At 37.5% G+C, this 23,627-nt stretch overlaps 1 protein-coding gene across 1 annotated transcript in view; it reads left to right on the top strand.

The window, feature by feature from the left end:
• The first annotated feature begins 778 nt into the window (after nt 1-778).
• Nucleotides 779-23,627, top strand: part of LOC105395366 (mitogen-activated protein kinase-binding protein 1) — a 106,849-nt gene continuing 84,000 nt past the window's right edge. The window contains exons 1-2 of the mRNA XM_048631933.1: nt 779-1,140; nt 17,515-17,995. Coding sequence (XP_048487890.1) covers nt 17,855-17,995 — 141 coding nt within the window. The 5' untranslated portion in view covers nt 779-1,140; nt 17,515-17,854. The remainder of the gene's footprint in view (nt 1,141-17,514; nt 17,996-23,627) is intronic.

The raw sequence follows: 23,627 nt of genomic DNA on the forward strand, positions 1-23,627 counted from the left end.
ACCCTCAAAATATAAAAAAATGTATGGTCACCAAAAAAGAGGAACAAAAAAAATTTTTTTTTTTTACAACTTTTTTTAAAAAGTCGAGGTTTTTCTCTACTCACCCGAGCACCCTGTACATTTCCCTAAAACATTTTTATATCAAAAAATGACTCCTTCTGGGAGAACAATCATGTCAGTCAGTGTGTCAGTGGTAATCCAGCTATATATATTATAATAAAATAAAATAAAATAAAATAATAGTTGATCACTGACTGTTCACACTGCGCCGGCGACGACTCGCTTTACTAGTTTTATAGCTGAGCGACGAGCTTTCAAAAATAAATTCGCCCAGCGATACTCGCACAGCGACATTCGCCGGCTTCATCATTTTTATAGTGCGGCATTTTTGCACAGGTTTGCACAGAAATGAGCGAGTGGCGCGAGTAATCACTCGTTGCACGTCGCACAACGCACACTCGCTGATAGCCGTTAGAGCCCGGTGACAAAACTATCAAAACAACACTCACTTGCAGCTGATAGTTTATAGTTACCAGTTCACTCGTTTCTTGCTCATCACCGCCGCGCCAGTCGGACCACTGCCTTAAGTAACGAGAAAGTTTTCTGCTAACCACAATAACGCAATAAATCAACGCTAGGCCTGTGTTAGGCAGTTATTATTCTGAGTTTGAAATGTCTGTCATATGATGGTCATATGTTTCTCTTTATATTTTATTTGTGAACGCATTCTTAGTATAAACTTCATTCACAGTTGACCGAATGACAGTTGCTTGAATGAACGAATTTGACAAGTCAAATGAAATCAATCAACCAAACCAACCAACCAAAAAAACGAACGAAAAAATTGATGCGATGGCTAACTGATTGACGGATTGTAATTTCGTGAAACTTTAAAAAAATATAAAAGATAATTGCGATACTAAATTGTGCCCTCCATCTGTGTATTTACTTTCCTCATTCGTATCGTGTGTTTGTTCAGTGAAAAACTAAAATTAATCTACATCTTTGTGTCTGAAAACCTGTGACTGTTGGGTGTTTATGTGTTTTCTTCTTTTATTTATTCTTAATTTTAACCGTTCTGCTACCTCTATACGTGCTGTGCATGCAAGGAGAACTCTCAACTACAGGGAAAACGTTTTGGTAAGTACATTTCTTCAATATCATCCATAAATAATGACTATTTCAAAGTCGACTTCCAATGTTCCAATCATTTTACCTACGTGTAGAATCCAACCTACGAACAGTTTTGCATAGTCGAAGTGGCGGAGCAGGTAGATTTTTGCAAGATTATTATCACTCCGTTGTAGCGTAAAAGTGAAAGCGTTTATTATTGGAAGAACATCGCTGCAACACCACATTTCGCATTGTTCAATATGATCCATTGTTTTGTTGGCACTCTAGACGTCTGAATTTCCATATTTTTTGCATATTTTTAGGTTAGGAATGGAATTAATCTGTAGTATAATAGCCAGCCGTAATAGCTTCCTCACTGGTAACCTGTCAAACCACAAGAGTTCACTGGTGCATATTGTGTTGCTCAGAAAAATTCCCTTGTAGGTAGGTAGTCATCCATCCTTATTTCTTTCTTTTGTGGTCCACGATTGGTGGGTTGTTTGAGTAGTAATATGTGTACAATCAACATAATATATTATCAATTAAATATTATTTACCACCCTAAGCTGTACTATGCTTTATCCTAAGAGTCACAGGTGAATGATAAATGAGCTGAACATATCAATTTTTAAATTTTTAGATTAAGATTAAGTCATTCCTCCACCCCAAGGATGCCTGGAAGAGATCACTTTTAGAGATAGGGCTGCCTATTGCAGTTTTATATTGTGTTATTTCCACAGTATAAAACTGCATATCTATGTTTTGTTTAATCAATAAAGTAATAATCCATTCTATTCTTTGCCTCATCTATCTTTCACCTACAATTTTATGGATCAAACTGTTTTGCAGGTAGATAGGTTTTGGGGTAGTAAGACTTTCTAGTCTAGCCAATATGTTTAGTTGACTGTATTATAATAAGTGCCAATTTCTCCATAGTCGGTTATCTAACCGACAGGGATCAATTTATAAATTAAACATCATCTCCATATAAAATTCATGACAGATGTGTTAAAAATAAATCACTACTCCCTGGTTATGCTCTAACCGACAATGGAGAAATTGGCACTAAGTATGTATAAATAGTATTCCGAGGATCCTGAAGTGGTGAAACACCCTCCCACATAATCCAATATATTCAGCACTTTCGCTAATCTTCTTAGCTGTAATCCTAAAGACCTTGGTTCTTTATTGACACACCTAACCAGCCATATCCCATTCCACGGGGAAAGACATCTGATACAGACAAAAACTACCCTTATTCGAATGTAATAAGGGTTCTGTCAGATGTCTTTCCCTGTGGAATGGGATATAGTATACAATACTATTTTAATAACACTCAACTTCTACCACTGAGCTCTTACTTAGAATAAGTTTGGTCAAAAGATTTGTAACTTTATTTATTTGCACAATGGTTGTGATTAGGTTGAACAATCGGTTTGACAGTAAACAAAATCAGTTTTCACCGTCTTGTTTGTATATTGTTTATCTAAGCATAGGCATCTTCCACGGAGGATCAAAGCTCTCTGTCCTTGGCTTTCCTCATTAGTCCACTACTGACTTGATTAAGATTTTACCTGTCTAAGATTTTATTGCACAACTGGCTGGAAGTGTCTCCAAAACCATCTTTGCCTGGTTCTGCTTTCTTGATATGAACTTATATTTGTCAATTGGTTTATATATATAGGTAGGTTCTTTATATTTGGTAAAATATTGAAGCACAGTATAGAACAGATGGGACAGAATTCATGAATCATAACAATAATATATCAACATGATTGTATGAATCAGACTCTTGTTTTTTAATACACATTGACAGACTTGGCCATTTTAACATTTCATATCTCTTTTAAAAAGTGTTATGTTAGCTTAACACATGGACTGATACAAATTATTTTTTAAATATGTATGCAACCTCTGTGACTTTATAAAGTTTAATATCTCCCATCTTTTACCCATTGTAAATCCAATTTAATAGTGGTGTAATATAAAACAACTTGTATGACTTATAGATTGTTGATTGCTAATGTCTTCAAGAAAGTATGGTAGCTGGTAAGTTATTAAAATTACCCTAACTATCTATCACTACAAGAGGTTTCAAGTTTACTCAGATAACAATACAACCAGTTGTTTGTAGATAAAACGTTACACCTTTTACTACGTCACAATCTTATCAACATTGCCGCAAGGTTCAAGCAATAGATAAAATGGCTTTTACTTTTATTTACGCATTATTAATAAATGTGTTTTGTTTTGATAGCTACCTCTCTTGCTTTCGATTGGAGTGCATTAATTGATTTTATTTATAGACTTTCCGATGGCGTGTACGGTCAGCTGCATAAGTAGCTATACACTTTTGTAAATTGTCAAACTACCTACATAACCAACTGCCATTGTTTGAATAGGCAGTTTGTGAGTTTGACAAGGTACAAATGTGTACAGCTACTTATGCAGCTGACTTTACATGAATGATAGAGGTAAGCGGCACCTTTCGGCAACGGACGCATTGCATTCAGTGTTCTTCATATAAAAAATACACAAGTACGTCCACTTCATCGGCATTGCCGACGCCCCCATACATTTATTAAAATCCCATATTATTATTTTTTATTCATTTAATAGTTTACATTATTGTTCTATTAAATAATGTGACTTAAACCTAGTAAAAGTTTATCTGCACATCAGATTACATTGGTGTTACTTATAAATTAGGTCCAATAATTCCAATATGGTTTGGTCCCATACGTACGATACTGAGGGTAGTATAGATAGTATAGTGCCTTAAAAAAGAGTATTAAGGACACTTGAGGATCGTTTTGTGTCGTTCCTTGGGAGAGGCCTACCCTATGTCGAGAAGTGGCAGTATTATTCTGATGATGCCGATAACTTATAATAATCATTTTAATATTTTAGGTATTAAATAAGCTAATCTTCGTAAAGTACCTATTAAGTGAACACCTTTTCAAACACAACCTTCATAATTATTTAGGAAGCCACACCAATATTTGCTAGTTTATATTCGTTGGTACATAAACCTATATTATGTGTTTGCTTTATATTATCGTGAAGAAACCTTGGTATAACCTTGCTATACCTTCAGGTTTCATTAGAGCCTGGTTGTACTGAAAAGCCCTTTGTTGTCGACATAAAAGAGAGGTTCCGGGGTTGTACGGATGTTTTATTACACCCGACGGAAAAATTCGGATTTTAAATTTTAATTGTTTTAAGCTTAACGTGTAACCACCACCGACATTCAACACAAAAAATAGCATAACTTTGAACGGCTGAACCGGTTTTCATGAAACATCGCTAAGAACACTCGGGGTAACATTACTTACCTATGACCCAAAAAAAGCAAGCAAATCGGTTTAGCCGTTTGGCTGCTACGCTAGAAAAGACAGATACACACAAACTTATAACACCCCTCTTTTTGTCGCGGGTTAAAAAAAAAGCTGCTTATAGTTTTGTTCCTATCCACACGTCTTCCATAGTTTTACGATCGCTACATCATTCTATTCAAGCAGAATTGCACGTAATCACTTTTAGAATTAGGTGCAAATTGCTCTGCCGCCCGGTAAGTAGGTACAGTCGCCGGCAAAAAGTTTGGTTCCCACACAACGGTATTACATAGCGTGTCAGTGTGTCTGAGTGTGGATGTACAGTTGGGTTGACACTATGCGAAGTTGCGAACATGTACTAAAAGCTTAACAATATACGAACAAGATGGTGTGTCACATACAAAAACAAAGCAACCACTGTATAGTCGTTTGCAATAGAATCCAACAATCATGTAAACAAACCAAATTGTCACGATTACTCCGTAATCACATACATTTGACGATCAATTATGAACATAGTCTGATTTCAACGAACGCACCATTGTTTTCACATTATCTTCAACACGATTTAACTTGTATTTATAAGTTAAATTAGTTAAAACATTTGCAACGTAAAAATTTCGAAGTATTTGACAAGCTGTCATCTTAGTTTTTTACTCATCGAACTCTATAAGTCATTGAAAAGTTAGTGTTGTTCGTAATCTGAAGTTATCTTTTATTTTTAATTTAATAAATTATTTTAATTTAATATTATTTGAATACAATAAAATATAATTTTCAAGAGCTTAATATAATTAACCAAAACGAAAAAAGGAAGAGGAAGAAATGAAAAAGCTCGACGGCATTTTAAACACGGCAAGCGATGACACAGTGGTTCCATTTATAATTACGGTCACCGGCGACACTTCTGATAGTGATGATGAAGACGAAGATTTAAATTTGTTTTAATAAACACTTTTTTATATATACCTAATCAGTTTTATTTTATAGTCTATGGCTTATATATTTAATCTAATTAGAACACCATGACATCACTATGGGCATAAACAATACGCTGTCAATGTCAGTCCGCCATATTTGTTTACATGATTGTTGGATTCTATTGCAAACGACTATACGCATTTTGTTTACTGTCAAACCGTTTTAGGTTGAACATAATGACAACCAATGACAAATTGTAACAATGAATAAGGTCACACAAATTTAATAACCGAACCAATTCAAAATAAGAGCTCGTGGTAAAAGTGGGTGTTATTTTGTCGTGACGTTTCTTTTGCACTGGCACTCCATCTTGATCATATATTGTTAGGAAGTCTCTAGGAACGAGTGAATCTCACAGTAATAGACTATTCATCACTACCCATCACGTACTAACTGCTTGGGCACGGGTTTTCTTCTTACTTTTATGGCCTAGTCCACCACCTAGACCCCAACACAAGCAAGCTTGTGCTGAGAGAATTGGCGGGTAAGTGGGCAATCCGACTGTCAGATGTTTTCAAGCCGCCCGAAGGCCTCTGACTAGGCTTAACGACTGCTGCCGAAGCAGCAACCGGGACCCACGGCTTAAAGCTTTAAGTGCCGTCCGAAGCACGGAAGCGCCCAGAAAACAACTACTTGAAATTGGCCACCCATCCTTCATGGTCTGTAATAATGTAGGGCATTTATCCAAACACTAAGATGTCTGAACTTTGTCCATTAGTCAGTCAGATACACAACACATAGACACACAAAAGACGGGAAGACATAACGACACAGTTATACAACGCAATTGTAACTAAGTAAGTAGTAATGCGATAAGGTTTTTGTCATGGGTTCTCCAAAGACAATAGACGTACGTATGTATTGTATGTAGTAACGCTATTAGATATATAGGTCGGAGACACAGTGTAAACAACTTTGACGAAGTAAATAACTTAAAATCTCCTGATAGTTATAAGGAAACGTCATGTCTTGTATTCGGCTAGCGCCCATTATTGGCAATTTGGCACACATTATACATTAACTTCATGAAAATAAACTAGAATTTTCCATCATAATAATGGTACGACCAAAACTCAACAAAAATAATGGTTCATTATATATCGTGGAAGCAAATTCTAAAGTTAATGTAGGTAATTCTATTTACCACGTAAAACCCTGATGCCTTTCGATCACCCTCATATCCATTTTACCCCCATTTTACATCTTAAGAGGTGGTACAGTGTCACTCTCAGGTATGAGGAAGGATACTCTATATTGATGAACGAACGAGAGCAATCGGCACGTTTAATACAACGAGATAGAGTCGTGGCTCGCGCAGCAGCGCTCCTAAACATAGTTTTTCGTCATATAGAGTAAACCCCCTTTGCATGCCACTGAGGGTCTAGTACAGGTTTGTTAGATTGTCGGAAACTATAAAAGTTTACGTTTTACCGCATACAAAGTGGCGCCTCTAGCGGAAACAATCATGCAACTTTTGACAGATAATGTATGCAGACCCTTTAGTACGGGTTTTGCTATCTATGAAAACGAAAAAAGTTTACGTTTTCTCCTGTCATCTGCACACATTCTCTGTAAAAAAATTCATCATAGTTTCCATTGGAGGCGGCACTTAGTATGCGAGAAAACGTAAACTTTTATAGTTTTCGACAAACTATTATACCTGTGCTAGACCTGCAGATGACAGAAGAAAACGTAAACTTTTATAGTTTTCAAAAATTGCAAAACCTATAATGAGCAAACCTATACTAGACGTACTGTAAAGTGGGGAATTTTCTGTCCAGACTTTACTTAACCACGTCCTTTACTTAAGAGACACAGTTATTTAGCTATTAACGCTTCACGCATAGTGCAGTGGTTAGCGTCGCGGCCTCTCAACAGGGTTTCCTGGGATGTGGCTGGATGGAAATTATGCTTAGAATGGAAAACATGTTTTCAACGCAGATTGTTCTTCTTTAGGTAGTTTAGGTGCCATCTACTATCGTAGGTCGGCTATCATTATGGCCACTTGGGCCCGGGAAGTCGCAGCTCAGAATAGCTCTATGGTGGACATATTGAACCATTCAGCGAGGTTCAACGCAGATAAGCTACATTTAAATAATTAGGATGTGTATGTTATCGGTTGGCTTTCAAACGCCTTATAAATATTATCAAATTTTGTTCTAAGCATCCATTAAACTTTTTTTTTTTATAGTGCCACAGCCACCACAGCAATAGATTTTAGGTTCACCATAATTCAAAGTTTAAAGAAACTTGTGCAACACTGTACTGTGGCATATTTCATTCATGAAGTCTCCTAGAATCGTACCTCAAATACACTTTAGTTCACAAGACTGCCTGCTCGTAACCTGCAGTACTAACGCCTGCATAGTCTAGAAGTCTAGACCCAGACCCAGGTCAGGTATTGTACGTAGTATTAATACTTGATGACTTGCAGTAACAGTATAGACTTGGGAAGCTCAAGAGAAGGAATCTGTAAAGGCAATACCATATTGGAAAAGAAGGGTGCTATAAGTTCTACGTCATTGGTTTTGTGTTTGTTGGGGTTTGTCGTGTATATTTCGCAGGCATCTGGTTTAATCTCCTGTTTGATTGAACCGCTAGCCCGTTCATTGGATGACGCTATTCAGTTATATGACTAGGCCGAACGTTGATTGTACAAGCGTCACAAAACGTCCAACTAGTTAGCGGACTTAAAATCAGTCAGGTGGTGAATAAAACAAATATGGCGTCTAACAGCGAACAGCTGACACAAAAAGCACTTGTATTGTTATTTTTTGCAAATAAATTAGCTTTAAAGTGCGTTATTTATGTTAAAATAGTGTGACGACATGGATTTACCTATTATTACACTGCCGGCGGATAGTTTCAAAGAAAAAAATGTGCTGAAACTGGATAATTATGAACAACAATATCAAGGTACGTTTATTGTTATTGCTTAGTTAATTTGTGAGATGAGAGCTTTGAAACATAGTCTTTTTGTTGACTCTTGTCTGGTCATGTTCATCCTAACCAGACATTACAAAGTTGCTATACCATATCCCATTTAACGACTTCGCTGAATAACGTTCAGTCAAGACGTTGGACGTTACAGTCAACCACTTGACGAGTTGTTCTTTAGTCATTCAACTGAGTAGCGTCTTCTAATGAACGGGCTAGCGGTTCAATCAAACAGGAGATTAAACCAGATGCCTGCGACATATATATGTATATCAATCCTATGAAAGGAGGGAACGGTCCACTAAAGTTGCTTAAAAATAAATTATTTTATCTTTTCAAATTGAAACTGCGATATACTGTATATGTATGTAAATTGATTTGTTAAGTAGATTACTTTACTAAGTTATTGGGAAAGAGCGTTCATCTCTAATACAGGTTCTGCGCACTTAAAAGGGATTAGGGACTTTAATATAGGTTTAGACTATTTACTTAATAAAGATATTTTTGATGTAGAATTTTTGATTAAATGTATACAACTTACATGCACCTACAAATCAACAAGCAAAACAATGCTGAGACAAGACATTTTGTTGCAGTTTTGCTACAGAGCATCTGTTTCACATATATTTTGTCTCTTTTCCTTGTATAAATATTATTAATTCAGTAGCTTAAAGTTCAGTGGACGTCGTCTGAAAATAACTTTAGTGTCGTGCGATTCTGAAATTATGACAAAGTTTGTGCTAACTGTGACAGTGGCATCTGTGACGTTGCAAATCCCCACATTTAACTTGTCACTGTCACGAAAATGGTGACAATTTGAGCTTATAATGTGGCAAGTTACTTGGCGACCCTCCTTGCGGGGTGAAAGAAGTGGCGGGGGCGAGGTAGCACGACATGCTACACACGTAGAAAAGTGTGCCCGGATTAATCTCGCGATAGCTTGTAACTATTTCTGACGTAAGTTAAATTTTATTCTATGAGTGTTCCCGTAAATGTCATATTTAGCTTAAAATTTATAGTTTGTTTGACACCATTAAAATTTGGATGTTTACCTTCAGAATATCTACCAATTTGAATTTATTTATGTAAAAGTGTTTTATTTTATAAATCAATTTCCATGTCACTTTCATGTTCACTCTCTGTTTGCACTTGTTCATCGTCGTCGTCATCCTCATCTTCATCATCGTTTTCATTAACTTCAATTATAAATCTAAGACAAAAACCAAAAAACATTATACCTACTTTGAAGTATAATGTACTAGAGTACGCCAGTCATATTGGTTCAGTGTACACTTAACTATAATATTTTATGTTTAATGTACATTAAATTATAAATAAACAATAACATACCTGTCCAATACATCGTCAAATACTCTATCAGATTTATAATATTCGTCTTAATTTTTTATGACATGGTCGTCACAATTTCTCCACTTTTCAGGCGAATAATTAGAGAAAAGCAACTCTAAGTCTTTTATCTCCTTATCTAAGTTAGAGTCAATCGACGTTCTTGCGAGCTCGCCTTTCACGTACCGCCACCCAAGTTCAATAGGATTTAATTCTGGGTGGTATGGGGGTTGGCGAAGCACGATATAACCACCAACCAACTAACCATTTTCTTTCAAAATTTCATCAATTTTGTAATTTTTCTCTGTGTTTTGCTCATTAATTACTTTCAAATTTTGGTTGCTTTCCTAGTTACAAGAACTGACAACTGACGCACTGTCATATGGACTCTTCGTCTTTCTTGTTTACTTTTTCGTATCTGACTGCGCAGTACCAACCTTTAGCCGCATAGCATGACTGATCCGCTACGCTGTTCTACAAGAAGCCCCTATATTGAGACATTATACGATTTGTTGTTTTTAAGATAAGATAAGATAAGATATTCTTTATTTGCACACAAAAATATGGACAACAATACAAAACTTAATCTAACACATATGTACAAATGGCGGTCTTATCGCTAAAAGCGATTTCTTCCAGACAACCTTTGGGTGGAAGGATATTTAGATGTAAAGGGTTGTTTTTAAGGTTATTTTGTTGACGAATTATAGATACCTAATAATAATATTAAAAAGGCCTCAACACTCATCCTAAGACTAATGGTCTCAGGATCAATGATCTCATGTGGGTCGCACTCAAATTATGACAGACTATATAAGACATGTGGCCGCCTCGGCTGCGCGGCCGAGACTGCCGTAACAATGACATGCAGTGCACGCGTTGCCCTTCACCCCTACCCCTCCCGCTACCCGCTGTCGTCTTGGGTACCTCGTCCCCTCCGCGTCTTTCACCCCGCAAGGAGGGTCGCCAAGCAACTTGCCAATCTATAGTTGCTATGATAATTTTCTGTTCCTTGAGAATTGGAAACTACATTTCACCAGTGTTATGTAATCATAATAATTATTATAAATGTTAGTATTGCCTATGTTCAATAGCACTTTTGGGACACATATAAAACCAAAAAAAAAAAAGTCAGTAAAGGCGCAATTATTTTTAAAATATTTCTTCTGCCATAATGATTAATGATGTTAGTCCTGAAAGGAGAAACCTAACTGCGCAGCCAAGTACAATTCTTAGAACTTCAAAGCGTTGTGTTCACGTGTTTTTGTCCCTGAATATTTTAGGGGCTAATCCTGCCTGGACTCGCGCCAAATGTCACATTTAGCATCCAAATAAGGTGTAGCGGTTCAGTAGTCACATGTGTGGTAGGTACACTCAGATGCAATAGTGTTCAACTTTTGATAACATCAATTTCCATATAATTTATAGTCTTTAAATATTTTAATTTTTGAATCCAGATATCAATAGATTCAATCCGTAGTTAGGCAGCCATGTAAAATAAAAATAGCTCCACTTTAACATTTACATGATATGTTTTTTCATTGCTTTGTGAGTGTACTATTATTATTTGAGTAATATTTTTTAATAAATACATATTTGATATCAAGAGCGGTGGTAGATCAGTCGAAGAGCGGTGGTAGATCAGTCGTAAAAATGGTCCAAGCTTAGGAAGGTAGTTTAGACCTTGGGGATATGCACAAAGGTTACACTCGAGAGAGCCAGGTGCAGGTACTTAGACCCCCACAGAGAATAGAATAGAATATTTGATATCAATTAAATAAGACAGTGTACAAGTTGAGGCATGAATTAAAAAAAATAAGAAATCGAAAAAAATATTAATCGACAAAATATAAACCCCTCTCGGTACGCTGACACAAACATTCAAACTTTTACCGTACTTCATTATTCGATTCTCGGAATCGTTTAATCGATTCGACACAGTGAATCGGATCTATATCGATTATTTCACGGGCCGTATTCAGTGCGGTGTAATTGTTTGCGGCCCGGTCTAGTGGCTAGAGTATTTCTTTCTGTTGTTATATTATTTAAATTATTTGGATATTAAACCTTTATAAGGCCGAAACCATTATTATATTGTATGTCAACCTGAACTCTATGGCATAAAGTTCTAAATTTAGAGATGTTTGGCCACTGCCTGTAAAATTAAGGCCTTGTGATGTAGAATGTTTTTGTGATCTAGATTGTGGGCAATAATTATCATGATCAGCAATCGTCCACTGCTGGACAATCTGGACATAAGTCTCTCCCGAGAAGTCCACAACACTCGGTCCTCGGCCTTCCTCATCCAGCCACTGCCGGCTACCTGTCTGAGGCCGGAGGGCGTCCCACGCTGTGCTGGTCTACCCCATCTTGTCCTACGTCTGCGAAAAACGAGGACAGTGAAAACATTTTTCTTAATCCTAATCCTAACTAATATTATAAATGCGAAAGTTACTGTGTCTGTCTGTCTGTTACTCTTTCACGCCAAAAGTACTGAACGGATTTGAATTAAATTTGGTTTACATATGGTCTAGACCCTGATAAAGAACATAGGCTACTTTTTATCCCAGAATTCTCACGGGATAACTTTTTGAGGCGAAGCGAAGCTCGCGGGAACTGCTAGTAATTTAATAATTAGCCAGGTGCTTTCTTTTGAATGTGTTTATGCCTATATTGAGAAACACCACAACTTCTGTCATTCCAGTAAGTAAGTTATCTTTTCTCATCATCATATTGTTTGGTGTTATCAAAATTGACCTTTACTGACGCTTTTACATTTTAATCATTTTATAGGGCCACTTCGCGACTTCGCCTTTCAAGTTGCGACCAAATAAATTATCTTTATGGTTCATTCGTATTTAACACATTTTCTCCTCGTTATACTACACTCACGAGCATTCATCTGAGTCGCTAGCACAATTGTTTCGATCCTCCGTTAACGTTGCGTATCGTCAACTGTCACTGTCAAAATGTAAGGCAAAGTTAGTTCCAAAAGTTACATTTGTTTTTACCATAATATGTTAGGTGGAATTTCACCAAACGCTAAACGTATTTAGTAGCCTGTCATACGTCTGTCAGTACAAAATGTATTTAAAATTTCATTTAAATACGTTTAGCGTTTGGTAAAAGTGACCCTTCGTGTAGATTCGAAAATAGTATCGAATCCTATGCTCGCGCCTCTGGTTCTCTCGAACCTTTCAAATAGAAGATTTGTGCATGTCCCCAAGGTCTAAACTGCCTTCCTAAGCTTTGATTGAAGCCATTTTCCACCACGCTAGTCCTCCGTGAGTTGGTGGGCTCACATAATATTATCTATTTATCATTATTACCTCTAGATGTGCTAAATCTAATGGCCCTTAATATTTAGCAAGATAATTGAATAGTCTTTATCCATATGAATGGATTTGACTGCTACATATATCCAGTAATGCAACAAACAATACACTTTTATAAATAATACACATAGATGGAGTACAACGACATCTTTCTGCTAATTGGAGCGTGCCGCGTCTGCGCCGGACATGTCCGCTCTGTGCGCTGTATTGTGGACGAGGAGGCTTTTGTAAGGCGATTGTATTGCGATCGCGAGTCCGGATGGAAGTGGAAAAGACAAGTTTTTTTAAACAAAAAACACATAAATATTACATTAGGGTGACATGTACTTACCAAAGTGTTAAATCTAGATTTAGTGTCTAATCTCTGCATATATACATTTATGGCATAGATCGAGATTTATCAATAAATCTAGGTTTGATATTTTGGTGCAAGTGGCCCTTAAAGGACTGCTAAACTATATAGTAACAGTATCTAACTGCCATGCAGTCTAGAGGCTATCTATTCTATTCTCTGTGGAGTGTTACTCGCTGTAAGTAAAGTGCCTGCACCTGGCTCTCTCGAATGGAACCTTTGTTCATATCCCAAAGGTTAAACGCCCAAGTTTAACTGGAAGAGAATTCTTTTAAGCATTAAGTTCGCCTATGTAAAAATTTAATTTTATGTGCATTAAAGAATTTAATAATAATAAAAGGTCCTATCCGTCCCCTACCCCTAACATCTCAACAGAATCGTATTAATTATCCAGAATATCTTACAAATGTACGCAGCGCTCCCGTTATTGTTATGTGACTAATATTGGTATATTATATTGTTTACTTTTACATGTAAATATTTTTTTTATGTAGAAATGAGCTGTCGAAATCATCTGTTTTAATGCACTTGAAAAATCACAAGTTATTTTTCATTTTTGTATAAGGATTTTACCGCCGACATACTCATTAGACAATCACATTGTATAAATAACTGTATGATTATGTTAGTAATGTACCTACCTAGTTACAATTCTTTTCAGACGATTTCCCGAACACAAACAAAAATATCTCGGAAAGTCGTAGAACAAAGGTTCTTCAGAAAGAGCCCCAGATTCGGGTGACTCAAAGTCAAATGTTCATCGTATTTAATTTATATTTATAATATAAAATTTTCTGATGAACGTCAATTTTTACAAACTACTCTCCGTTCAGATAAGGGGCTCTTACTATACATCTCTGAAAAACCCTGTATGTTACATAGTTGTCAATATCACTGCAGTATCGATTACACATCGGGGCCTCTAGTACGGGTTTTGCAATTTACGTAAACGAAAAAAGTTTACGTTTACTCCTTCTTCTTATCGTGTCCACGACAAACAAACAAAGTCGCTAAATAATACATGCCCAGAACTGATGGGCCACTGATACTGCACCGCTTTCTCCTGTCATCTGCATACATTATCTGTCAAAAGTTTAATCATAGTTTCCGCTAGAGGCGCCACTTTGTATGCGAGAAAACTGAAACGTTTCCAGTTTTCGACAATCTATCAGACCTGTACTAGACGTACTGTAACGGGAGTGCGTTCGAAACATCCGATCGTATTCTCGATTCGCGTCATCGAGCACGCATTATCGATTCATTCACAATCGGATCCGTTTATGAGGGTATTGTTTGCTCATTGTTTTATTTTATGTGATGTGACAGAGGACTGGGTTTTATGGATGCTCTTGTGTACTTTAGTCTTTATAATAGTAGATAGCCACAGTGAGTTAATAGAATACTAGATCACCGCATTTCAGCGAGTGGAGTGCGAGTTTTTACTCCGTTTGGGTAGTGGCGAGTTAAGTTAAGCGTCCACCTATCATCCACCTATCACGATGACGCTTCCGTTGCGTACGATGACTACGATGCCGAAAGGTGGACGCTTACGTGAATTTGGGCAGAATCTCAACCTAGCTTTAATCGCGCTGCACCATAAAAATTCAAGTCGATTTTCACGGCTCGATCGGTTAAGAAAAACCTACACTCGGCCCTCAGTGTTTCAAAAATAAATCGTATCTAAATTCTGCGCATAATTCAAACATTGAATTCAAATGCGCATTCTCATAAGAATCCAATGTTCTTGTGAGTTACTTGGGACTAACAAACAGCCCTTCTACCTGTGCAATTTGTATAACAATTTATTGTAATACATCGTTTAGTATTCATTGCTTGTAGTCTGTGTCGATGTCGATCATCCACACTCTTGGCCTCAGATCCAGCCGGAGGGCGTCCCACGCTTTCATGTTCATGGTCTCCAATCGAGGATCCTAGAGATTATTTATTTTATTACTTATCGAAAATGCTTTATTTACGAGGTGTGGTGTTGTGGTGCTCCTTGGGAGAGGCCTATGTCCAGCAGTCGTCGATTACGGGCCGATGATGTTGGCTGGTTATTGTTTTTTTGCGGCAAATACGCTATTATCATCCGTAATGCAAAATGGCTATCATCCCATTTTCACCACAGTGCTCTTATTTTGAATTAGTTCGGTTATAAGATTCGCGACTTTATTCATTGGTTGAAATTAAACGGTTTGACAGTAAACAAAATAAGGACCGTTTTTTACTTGGTTTTTGTATGTGACACACCATCTTTTTCGTTCGTGTATTGTTGATCTAAGGTCGAGGGCACCCTAGCTCTTCTGTCATGCTCCTGATGAACCGCCAGGGCTACACTCCAACAGTTCGTTGCACGGGGCTGGCGCGGCGCCAGACGATACCTGGTTATGTCACTCCATTGTCTCCCGGCGTATCTTTTAGGTTCACTAGACATTCTAGACAAATATTGTGAGAGAGGGGTCTTTGACACGAAAACTCTGAACTACGAAGGAAGGAACGCTAACTCAAGCTAATCCAAATGACCCCAATTTAAAAAAAAATAGAAATTGATCAAAATATTTACGTTTTTAGTTGGTACTAGCTGTTCCCGCGAGCTTCGCTTCGCCTTAAAAAGTTTTCCCGTGGGAATTCCGGGATAAAAAATAGCCTATGTTCTTTCTCAGGGTCTAGACCATATGTATACCAAATTTCATTCAAATCCGTTCAGTAGTTTTGGCGTGAAAAAGTAACAGACAGACAGACACAGTTACTTTCGCATTTATAATATTAGTTAGGATTTCATTCAAATCCGTTCAGTAGTTTTGGCGTGAAAAAGTAACAGACAGACAGACAGACACAGTTACTTTCGCATTTATAATATTAGTTAGGATAATCTGATGCACTGTTAAATGAACCTACTTCAGACAAAATGCAGACGGCATCGTTTAGGAATTATTTGGTGACTTTTACCCTGGAAAATTGGGGTCGTTTGCTGTTACGTTTTTATGGGTGAAACTTTATCATTGCTCGCGAGTGTATAACACATAAATAAATGAATATTTGGGGACATCTCACACACGGCCATCCCACCCCAAGCTAGGTAGAACCTGTGTTATGGGTGTCGGACAGCTGATATATCTACACAAATACATAGATAGATACATACTAAATATAAATATCAAGACCCGAGTACAAATATCTGTCTTTGAACGAATATCTGCCCCAGCCGGGAATCGAACCCACGACCATCCCTTCGACCTCCAGTCGTCATTCACACTACATTCACTAACGGCTGGCTAGGCTGTAAGTTACGTATATGAATATGTAAATATATGTAATTAATGCATTACGACACGTGTTGGGAATGCAATTAATTAATTATTTATTATGTAGGTATGTTAATTTGAATAGCCTCAGCCAATGCCTACATCAAGCCGTGGGCAACTACACTAGAGAGCAATGAAAAAGTTCCACCCACAAAATGGCCCTTAATACAGGGTGAGTCTTTCGTAGGTGCATATCCGGGAGTATGTTACAGTTACAGAGCTGTTCATTCTAAACAACTTTTGTTGTAATGACCTTGGGATATTCTCGAAAAAAACATACATACACAGTTTCGCGTAAACAACCAATTTTTGTATGGGGAAGCATCTTTTTTTTTTCGTTATATCCCAAGGTCATTATAACAAGAGTTGTTTAGAATGAAGAGCTACAGAGCTTATACATAAGCTTACACATAACATACTTCCGGATATGCCCCTACGAAAGAATCACACTGTATTTTCGTTTTTAGTTTGTAATATTGTGATGCGCTGTTAAAGCTAAGCATTCACCTATTGGTATCGTACATATCGGACCAAACGAATTGTCATAAATGTATGGAAAAACGGCGTCGGCAATGCTGATGAATTGGGCGCACTTGTGTGAATTTCTATACAAAGAATACTGAATGAGATGCGTCCGTTGCATTGCATACAATGCAGAAAGGTGGACCTTTAAATTCCTTTATAGTTTTTGTTCATATTATTGGATTCATCTTACCGTTTAAATATGTAACGAAAAAATACCCGTCCCATTATTGTTTACGAGGTGGTTTGACATTATAAGTAATAATATTCTTCTTTCTCTTTCACAGGCACATTGAAGAGGGAGACGGAACTACTAGTATCTGCACAAGTCTGTCACCGGTAGCAGTAGCATAGACAACCACCGCCAAAATTATTAAAAAAATAAACATTATTTTTAAAAAGATAATGAGATAATTCCGTTCAAGTGCTCAATTTAAAAATTAACAATAATTGTTCCTCAAAATGGCTAGTGAAATCAACAAACGTCCAATGGTGAATTGATTAGTTTTACAAGTGTTGTTCTAATAGTGATAAAATAGTGGATCGTGTGTTATGTTTGCGGTTTTCGGTTTGTGCGTAACAGCGCCATCTATTGTAGAGTGGCGGCGATGCTAAGCACTTGACGCGATGGAGGCCGGTTTCATACCGGTAGGTGGCGTGGGTGCGGGCGCGACGGCAGCGCCGCCGGCCGTGGTGGCGAATTCGGGAAACGTCATTCGCGCTCCCGGCTTGAAGCGCGGGAAAATGGAGGAGGCCATTTCTGATCGGGTAAGTATTTTTTTTGATAAACAAAGATCCTATACTTTGTAAAATATACCATGAGTCCTATGATGTTTGAGTGACAGATACTTATGCCGGGAAAACAAAGTTTATTTTACCTTTGAACGCGAGGAAAAAAATATACATTACATAGACTAGAATATTGTAACTGGCTATATTATATAATTTGTATATACAAAGCATAATCTGTTTTCAGCCTACGTTATTTTACAGCCTCACGTATTTTTACGTTCAATTGAATTACTTTTCGGTGATCATCACGAGTTCATTCAAGGCTATATAATGGATTTTTATTAAACCGTAAAAGATATAATATGGAATGAATAATTTTATAGTTCAGTCCTACCTAGCTCGTAAAATGACACAAAAGGTTGGTTACGATTATTTTATCGTCATATTTTATTGCTGTTTGACTGACTTCATACCGGTAAATAATTTGCATAGGTTTAGAACCTCTAACACTTAACATACATTTACAAATGTGTTAAGTACATGTTATTTATTTTGTACAATTTGATTGCAAAATTCTTGATCATTCACCATACTTATTTATGAACACTTTATTGTACATTTAAAAACGTAGAATAAAATGAATAATAACATTAACAATTAATAACATAAAAAAGCCCTTAGTTTATAATTAATTGTTATACCTTTAAATTGTGCTGTAAGTTTTCCTAAAATAAAAGAAATAAATAATGTGGTATCTGCGATTTCCACACGAGTTAAACCTCAAGATTACTCGCGAGGGAAAGTGAGGACCCTCGTACACGGTCTTAGCCTAGCAAAAAGTAAGTAGGTACCTATGTACAGTCAGCAAAAGAGATACATATGTATGTATACCATGCTGACACGTTACTAGAAAAATACTCACCCCCGAACTCATATGCCTCTTTGACACTTTAAATTGACGTTGTGATACACAAATTTGAACTTATTGATTCATTTAAATTAAAGAGTCGAAACTCGTGTGTTAAAAACCTTGTTGTAAATTTACAATACGGTCTATAAATTTGAGGGTAAACTTATAGAGATCGTTTATGTGTATCGATAAAATGTTATTTGATTCACGTATCATCAATCCATGAGTCTTAGAATCAAACTGATTGCACTGGGTGGCACACATATATAATCTTTTGTTGCTGACTGTACCTACATATTCCTAGATCTGAATTTCAGAAATGTTATCGCGAGGAATGACATAGTTTTTGACCGGCTACCGCAATGCCGAGTTTGGGCCTATCCCAATTAGATTTAGAGCTTATTAAACTTCGAACAGGAGGGTAAACAAAATTAACTTTTCCTCTCAGGGGCAGCATCACAGAAGCCGATGCTATTTTCAAAACTACACAAACATTTGGAAAAAGAACAGTGCATCGATTATAAGATTCGAAACCTCCGTTTACGTTACGTATCGTCAACTGTCACTGTCAAAATGTAAGGCGAATTCGTTAGTTCCAAAAGTGACATTAGTTTTTTCCATGTTAGGTGGAATTTCACCAAACGCTAAACGTATATTTAGTAGCCTGTCATACGTCTGTCAGTTAGTACAAAATGTATTTAAAATTTGATTTAAATACTATTTTATATACGTTTAGCGTTTGGTAAACCGTTAGTGTAGTTTCGAAAATAGTATCGAATCCTGTGATAGGCCCTGCGGTCTCTACTGGTTGACAGAAGTAAAAGAGGCGATCCCTTTACGTTACGCATATAAATATGTATGTGCGGTGACGTCTACACACACTCTCAGCCGTAGATTTAAACGTCACTATATCCCGATTCGCCATAAATACGGTCCTGTGATTGGTGGAACGCGTAGCAAACGACTTTAACGACGTGGATAACGGACCCGTGCCGCAGGGCCAGTGGGGTCACTCTCTTATTTGAGTGGTGGTGAGTGAGGGTGACCCCCCAGGGAAGTAGGAGAAGGCTCTATAAACGTGTTCCCAAGCCTCTCCTAACCTCTGTGATTGCACTAAACACATAATGACACACACATTAATGTGTAGTTAAGTGCTCTTATCATTAACTGTAATAGTTCACGGTCCGTTTTCTGTTGTTTTCGTGTAAACTGCACCATTGAGAACTAAGAATCTAGATTTAGGGTTTTCCAGCTGAAACTCTGGCAAGAATGGAATAGAATATAGTTTATTCAACGTAAAATTTTACTATAATATGTTGATTATGAAGATTGTGAGTCAACCACCATTTCACGAAGGCTCAGACACTGGAGACAGGAGGAGAAATGGCGAAAGAAACTCCTCGAGCATCTTTTCAACTTTTTGTCGATAAATTATGCGATGTTGTAGAGCAATGTCGCATGTCGTCATGACCGCTTATTGCTGCACATGGGACTCTCATAAGAAGCGCAACAACATTCTGTCTTTGGATTAAATAAATATGTGGGGTAGTTTACATAGGATTAGTTTAATCGTCATCATCACAACCCATCACGTCCCCACTGCTGGGGCACGGGTCTCCTTCCAATGAAGGAGGGGTTTTAGGCCTAGTCCACCACGCTGGCCTAGAGCGGGTTGGTGGAAGTGGTGCGACTGTAGTTTATGTTCCAATAGTAGAATACGATAGCGCTTCACTTTATCTTTATTATCTTACGTCGCTTCTTCTGAGAAAGCGAGTAGTCTTTCTGTCTTCTCTGTGCAGCCGTGAAATAAAAAAAATGCTGTTTATGTTCCCAATATTACTCCAAAGTCTTTCTGCTATTAGGTAATAGGTGTAGGTCAAGTGTAGTTAGTATGTTTAAACTCTTATGGTTCAGTTTTTTTATGGTGTTATTTTTCCATTGCCATCAACGACCCATAAATGTACTGTCAACAAAAAAGATCAAGACCCACCCTATCAATAAAATTAATACCTAATATGTTTCATCGATACATGTATGATGTACTGACAAGGTCAAATTTTGAAGGCGCCTATTACCCGAACTTACCTAAATACATGTCTTTCTCTTTTGCTGACTGTACTTTCTTCTCCGTTCGTCTGTTAAACCAAGGTAGGTATAAAGACTGATCAAAGGAGTACAACCGCACTCTGTCTTCGGCCTTCCTCATTACGAATTAACTGCGCTAATGTGTCTGGGATATCGCTCAGAATAATCCCATCAGCATGTGAAATATGGCGGAAAGGATTTAGGATTAATAAACTCAACCGAGAACCCGTACAAAGTTCACTTATCGCCGTCATATTGCCAAATTCTCCAGAAGAGGTCAACTCAAGCCCCAAAAGTGTCACAGAACATCAAAACAGTCTAATCTCACGAATTAAGCACATAACACTACCACGCAATGCCTCCCACCCGCTATCTATCTCATGTCATTCAGTACTAAACGAATGGTCGTGTGGTACGGCCGTGCGCGACCAATCGACGAACCGCGATCAAAGTTTTCTCCAATCGAGATTAGTTATTGTTCAGTTCCGCGCGTGCTTCCGTGTGCTAATTGGTCTGTGAATCTGTGGTGATTAGTTTTTTTTTCGGCAAAAGAAAGCCGAATCTTTGCAGCCAGTGCGTCAAGTGTTCGGATTTCAAAAGCGTTTGTTTCATAAAGCGGAGGAGTCGGCTATGGTATGCCAGTGCATTTTTAATGTGGTGCGTAGTTTTTGGTTCATGGCTGTGTTCGGAAATTTGCGTGTGTAGGCGGTATAGGTGTCGGGAAGGTCGCCCGATGGCTTAGTCAGATGTTTCCGAACGTTTCAACGTCAAACGTCCATTTAATAAGTCCAATCACGTAGGTTTACACCACTTAGTATAACTTGCTTGCTTAGAACCAAGGAGAACAGCAATATATTTAATTTTGTTTAACTATTTGGGGCAACTCACCCTGAGTAGGTTTTTAACTCCTAAATAATAAAAAAACGTCAACCCTTTTAAAAACATTATACTAACCATTTTATAAACAATACACTTATCTAATCCAGAATAGGGGTCCCCTAAATTTCATATTACACAGATGTCACACTTAATGCTATAAGCATTTTCTACCAGTCGACCCGCATGGCAGATTACAGGAAATCCTTTAATAAAAGCAGGTGGCAGTTTCGCTGTTCAGCCATTATACTCATAGAAGTAAATATACTGTTAGCACTCAATAAACGTTTTTTGGGGTACTGCATGTTAGGTAAAAGGTTCCTATGTCAGCTGAAAGTACCTAAAACTAATTTTATTATTTCACTTACCTATAGATCCCATTTTTTACGTGAAAGAAAAAGCTACATTGAATCCTCCACGAATTTCAAAGGATATAGGTACTGATTTTGATGAAACTTGGCTAAGAACACCCACAACTATATTTTATCTATTCTCCTTATTTTTTGAAGTAGCGTGGACATACATAACCGAGTCAACACATGTCACAAACGTATAACACTTCTACGCATATCATAATAGTTAAATCCTTCCTAACTAATATTATAAATGCGAAAGTAACTGTGTCTGTCTGTCTGTCTGTCTGTCTGTCTGTCTGTCTGTTACTCTTTCACGCCAAAACTACTGAACGGATTTGAATGAAATTTGGTATACATATAGTCTAGACCCTGGGAAAGAACATAGGCTACTTTTTATCCCGGAATTCCCACGGGAAAACTTATTAAGGCGAAGCGAAGCGCGCGGGAACAGCTAGTAGTTAAATAAGCCAATACTTCGAAACAAACAGTGCATTACCATAAACCAAGAACTGCCCATAAGGTCTAATACCACAGCGGGTAAACAGTAGGATATAGTTTAAACAAATACTTGTCCAAGACTTTCTATTGCCTTAGTGGTTTGTGGCGCGGTAAAGGTTAACACGTTAACGGGTTAAGCACATAGAAGGGCCTAGCCTTTTACGTGACAATAGAGATGGGGTCACCTTCTTGCAGATAGGTTCTCCAGCCATCACGGTCAGCCAATGGACGACCGAATGGCGTAGTGGTTAGTGACCCTGACTACTGAGCCGAAGGTCCCGGGTTCGATTCCCGGCTGGGGCAGATATTTGTTCTCAGGTCTTGGGTGTTGATATTTATATTTAGTATCTATCTATCTATGTATTTGTGTAGATATATCAGCTGTCCGACACCCATAACACAGGTTCTGCCTAGCTTGGGGTCGGATGGCCGTGTGTGAGATGTCCCCACATATTTATATTTATTTATTTATAACACGGTCAGGAAAGTTCCAGTGATAATAGCACCAAATTTCTCCTAAGCGGAAAACGCTAGCTTCATGACGACGTCTGCAATATTGAAGTACATTTAACAGAGCATCAGGATGTTACCAATTAAAAACAATAATATTTTGTTCAATTTTTTTTATAAAATGTTTGAAAAAATTGGGGTCGTTTGGTGTCGGCATTTTGTGAGTGGAACTTTTTCATTGCCCGTGAGTGTATTACTAACTGAAAAACGTAAATATTTTGTTATAATTTTCTATTCATTTAAAAATTTGGTCCATTTGGTGTCAGTGGTGGTTGTAAGTGGATTTTTAGGGTTCCGTAGCCAAAATGGCAAAAACGGAACCCTTATAGTTTCGTCATGTCCGTCTGTCCGTCTGTCCGTCTGTCCGTCTGTCACAGCCGATTTACTCGGAAACTATAAGTACTACAGTGATGAAATTTGATGGGAATATGTG

The sequence above is a fragment of the Plutella xylostella genome, chromosome 30 (genome assembly GCF_932276165.1).
Source record: "Plutella xylostella chromosome 30, ilPluXylo3.1, whole genome shotgun sequence".
Taxonomy (NCBI): domain Eukaryota; kingdom Metazoa; phylum Arthropoda; class Insecta; order Lepidoptera; family Plutellidae; genus Plutella; species Plutella xylostella.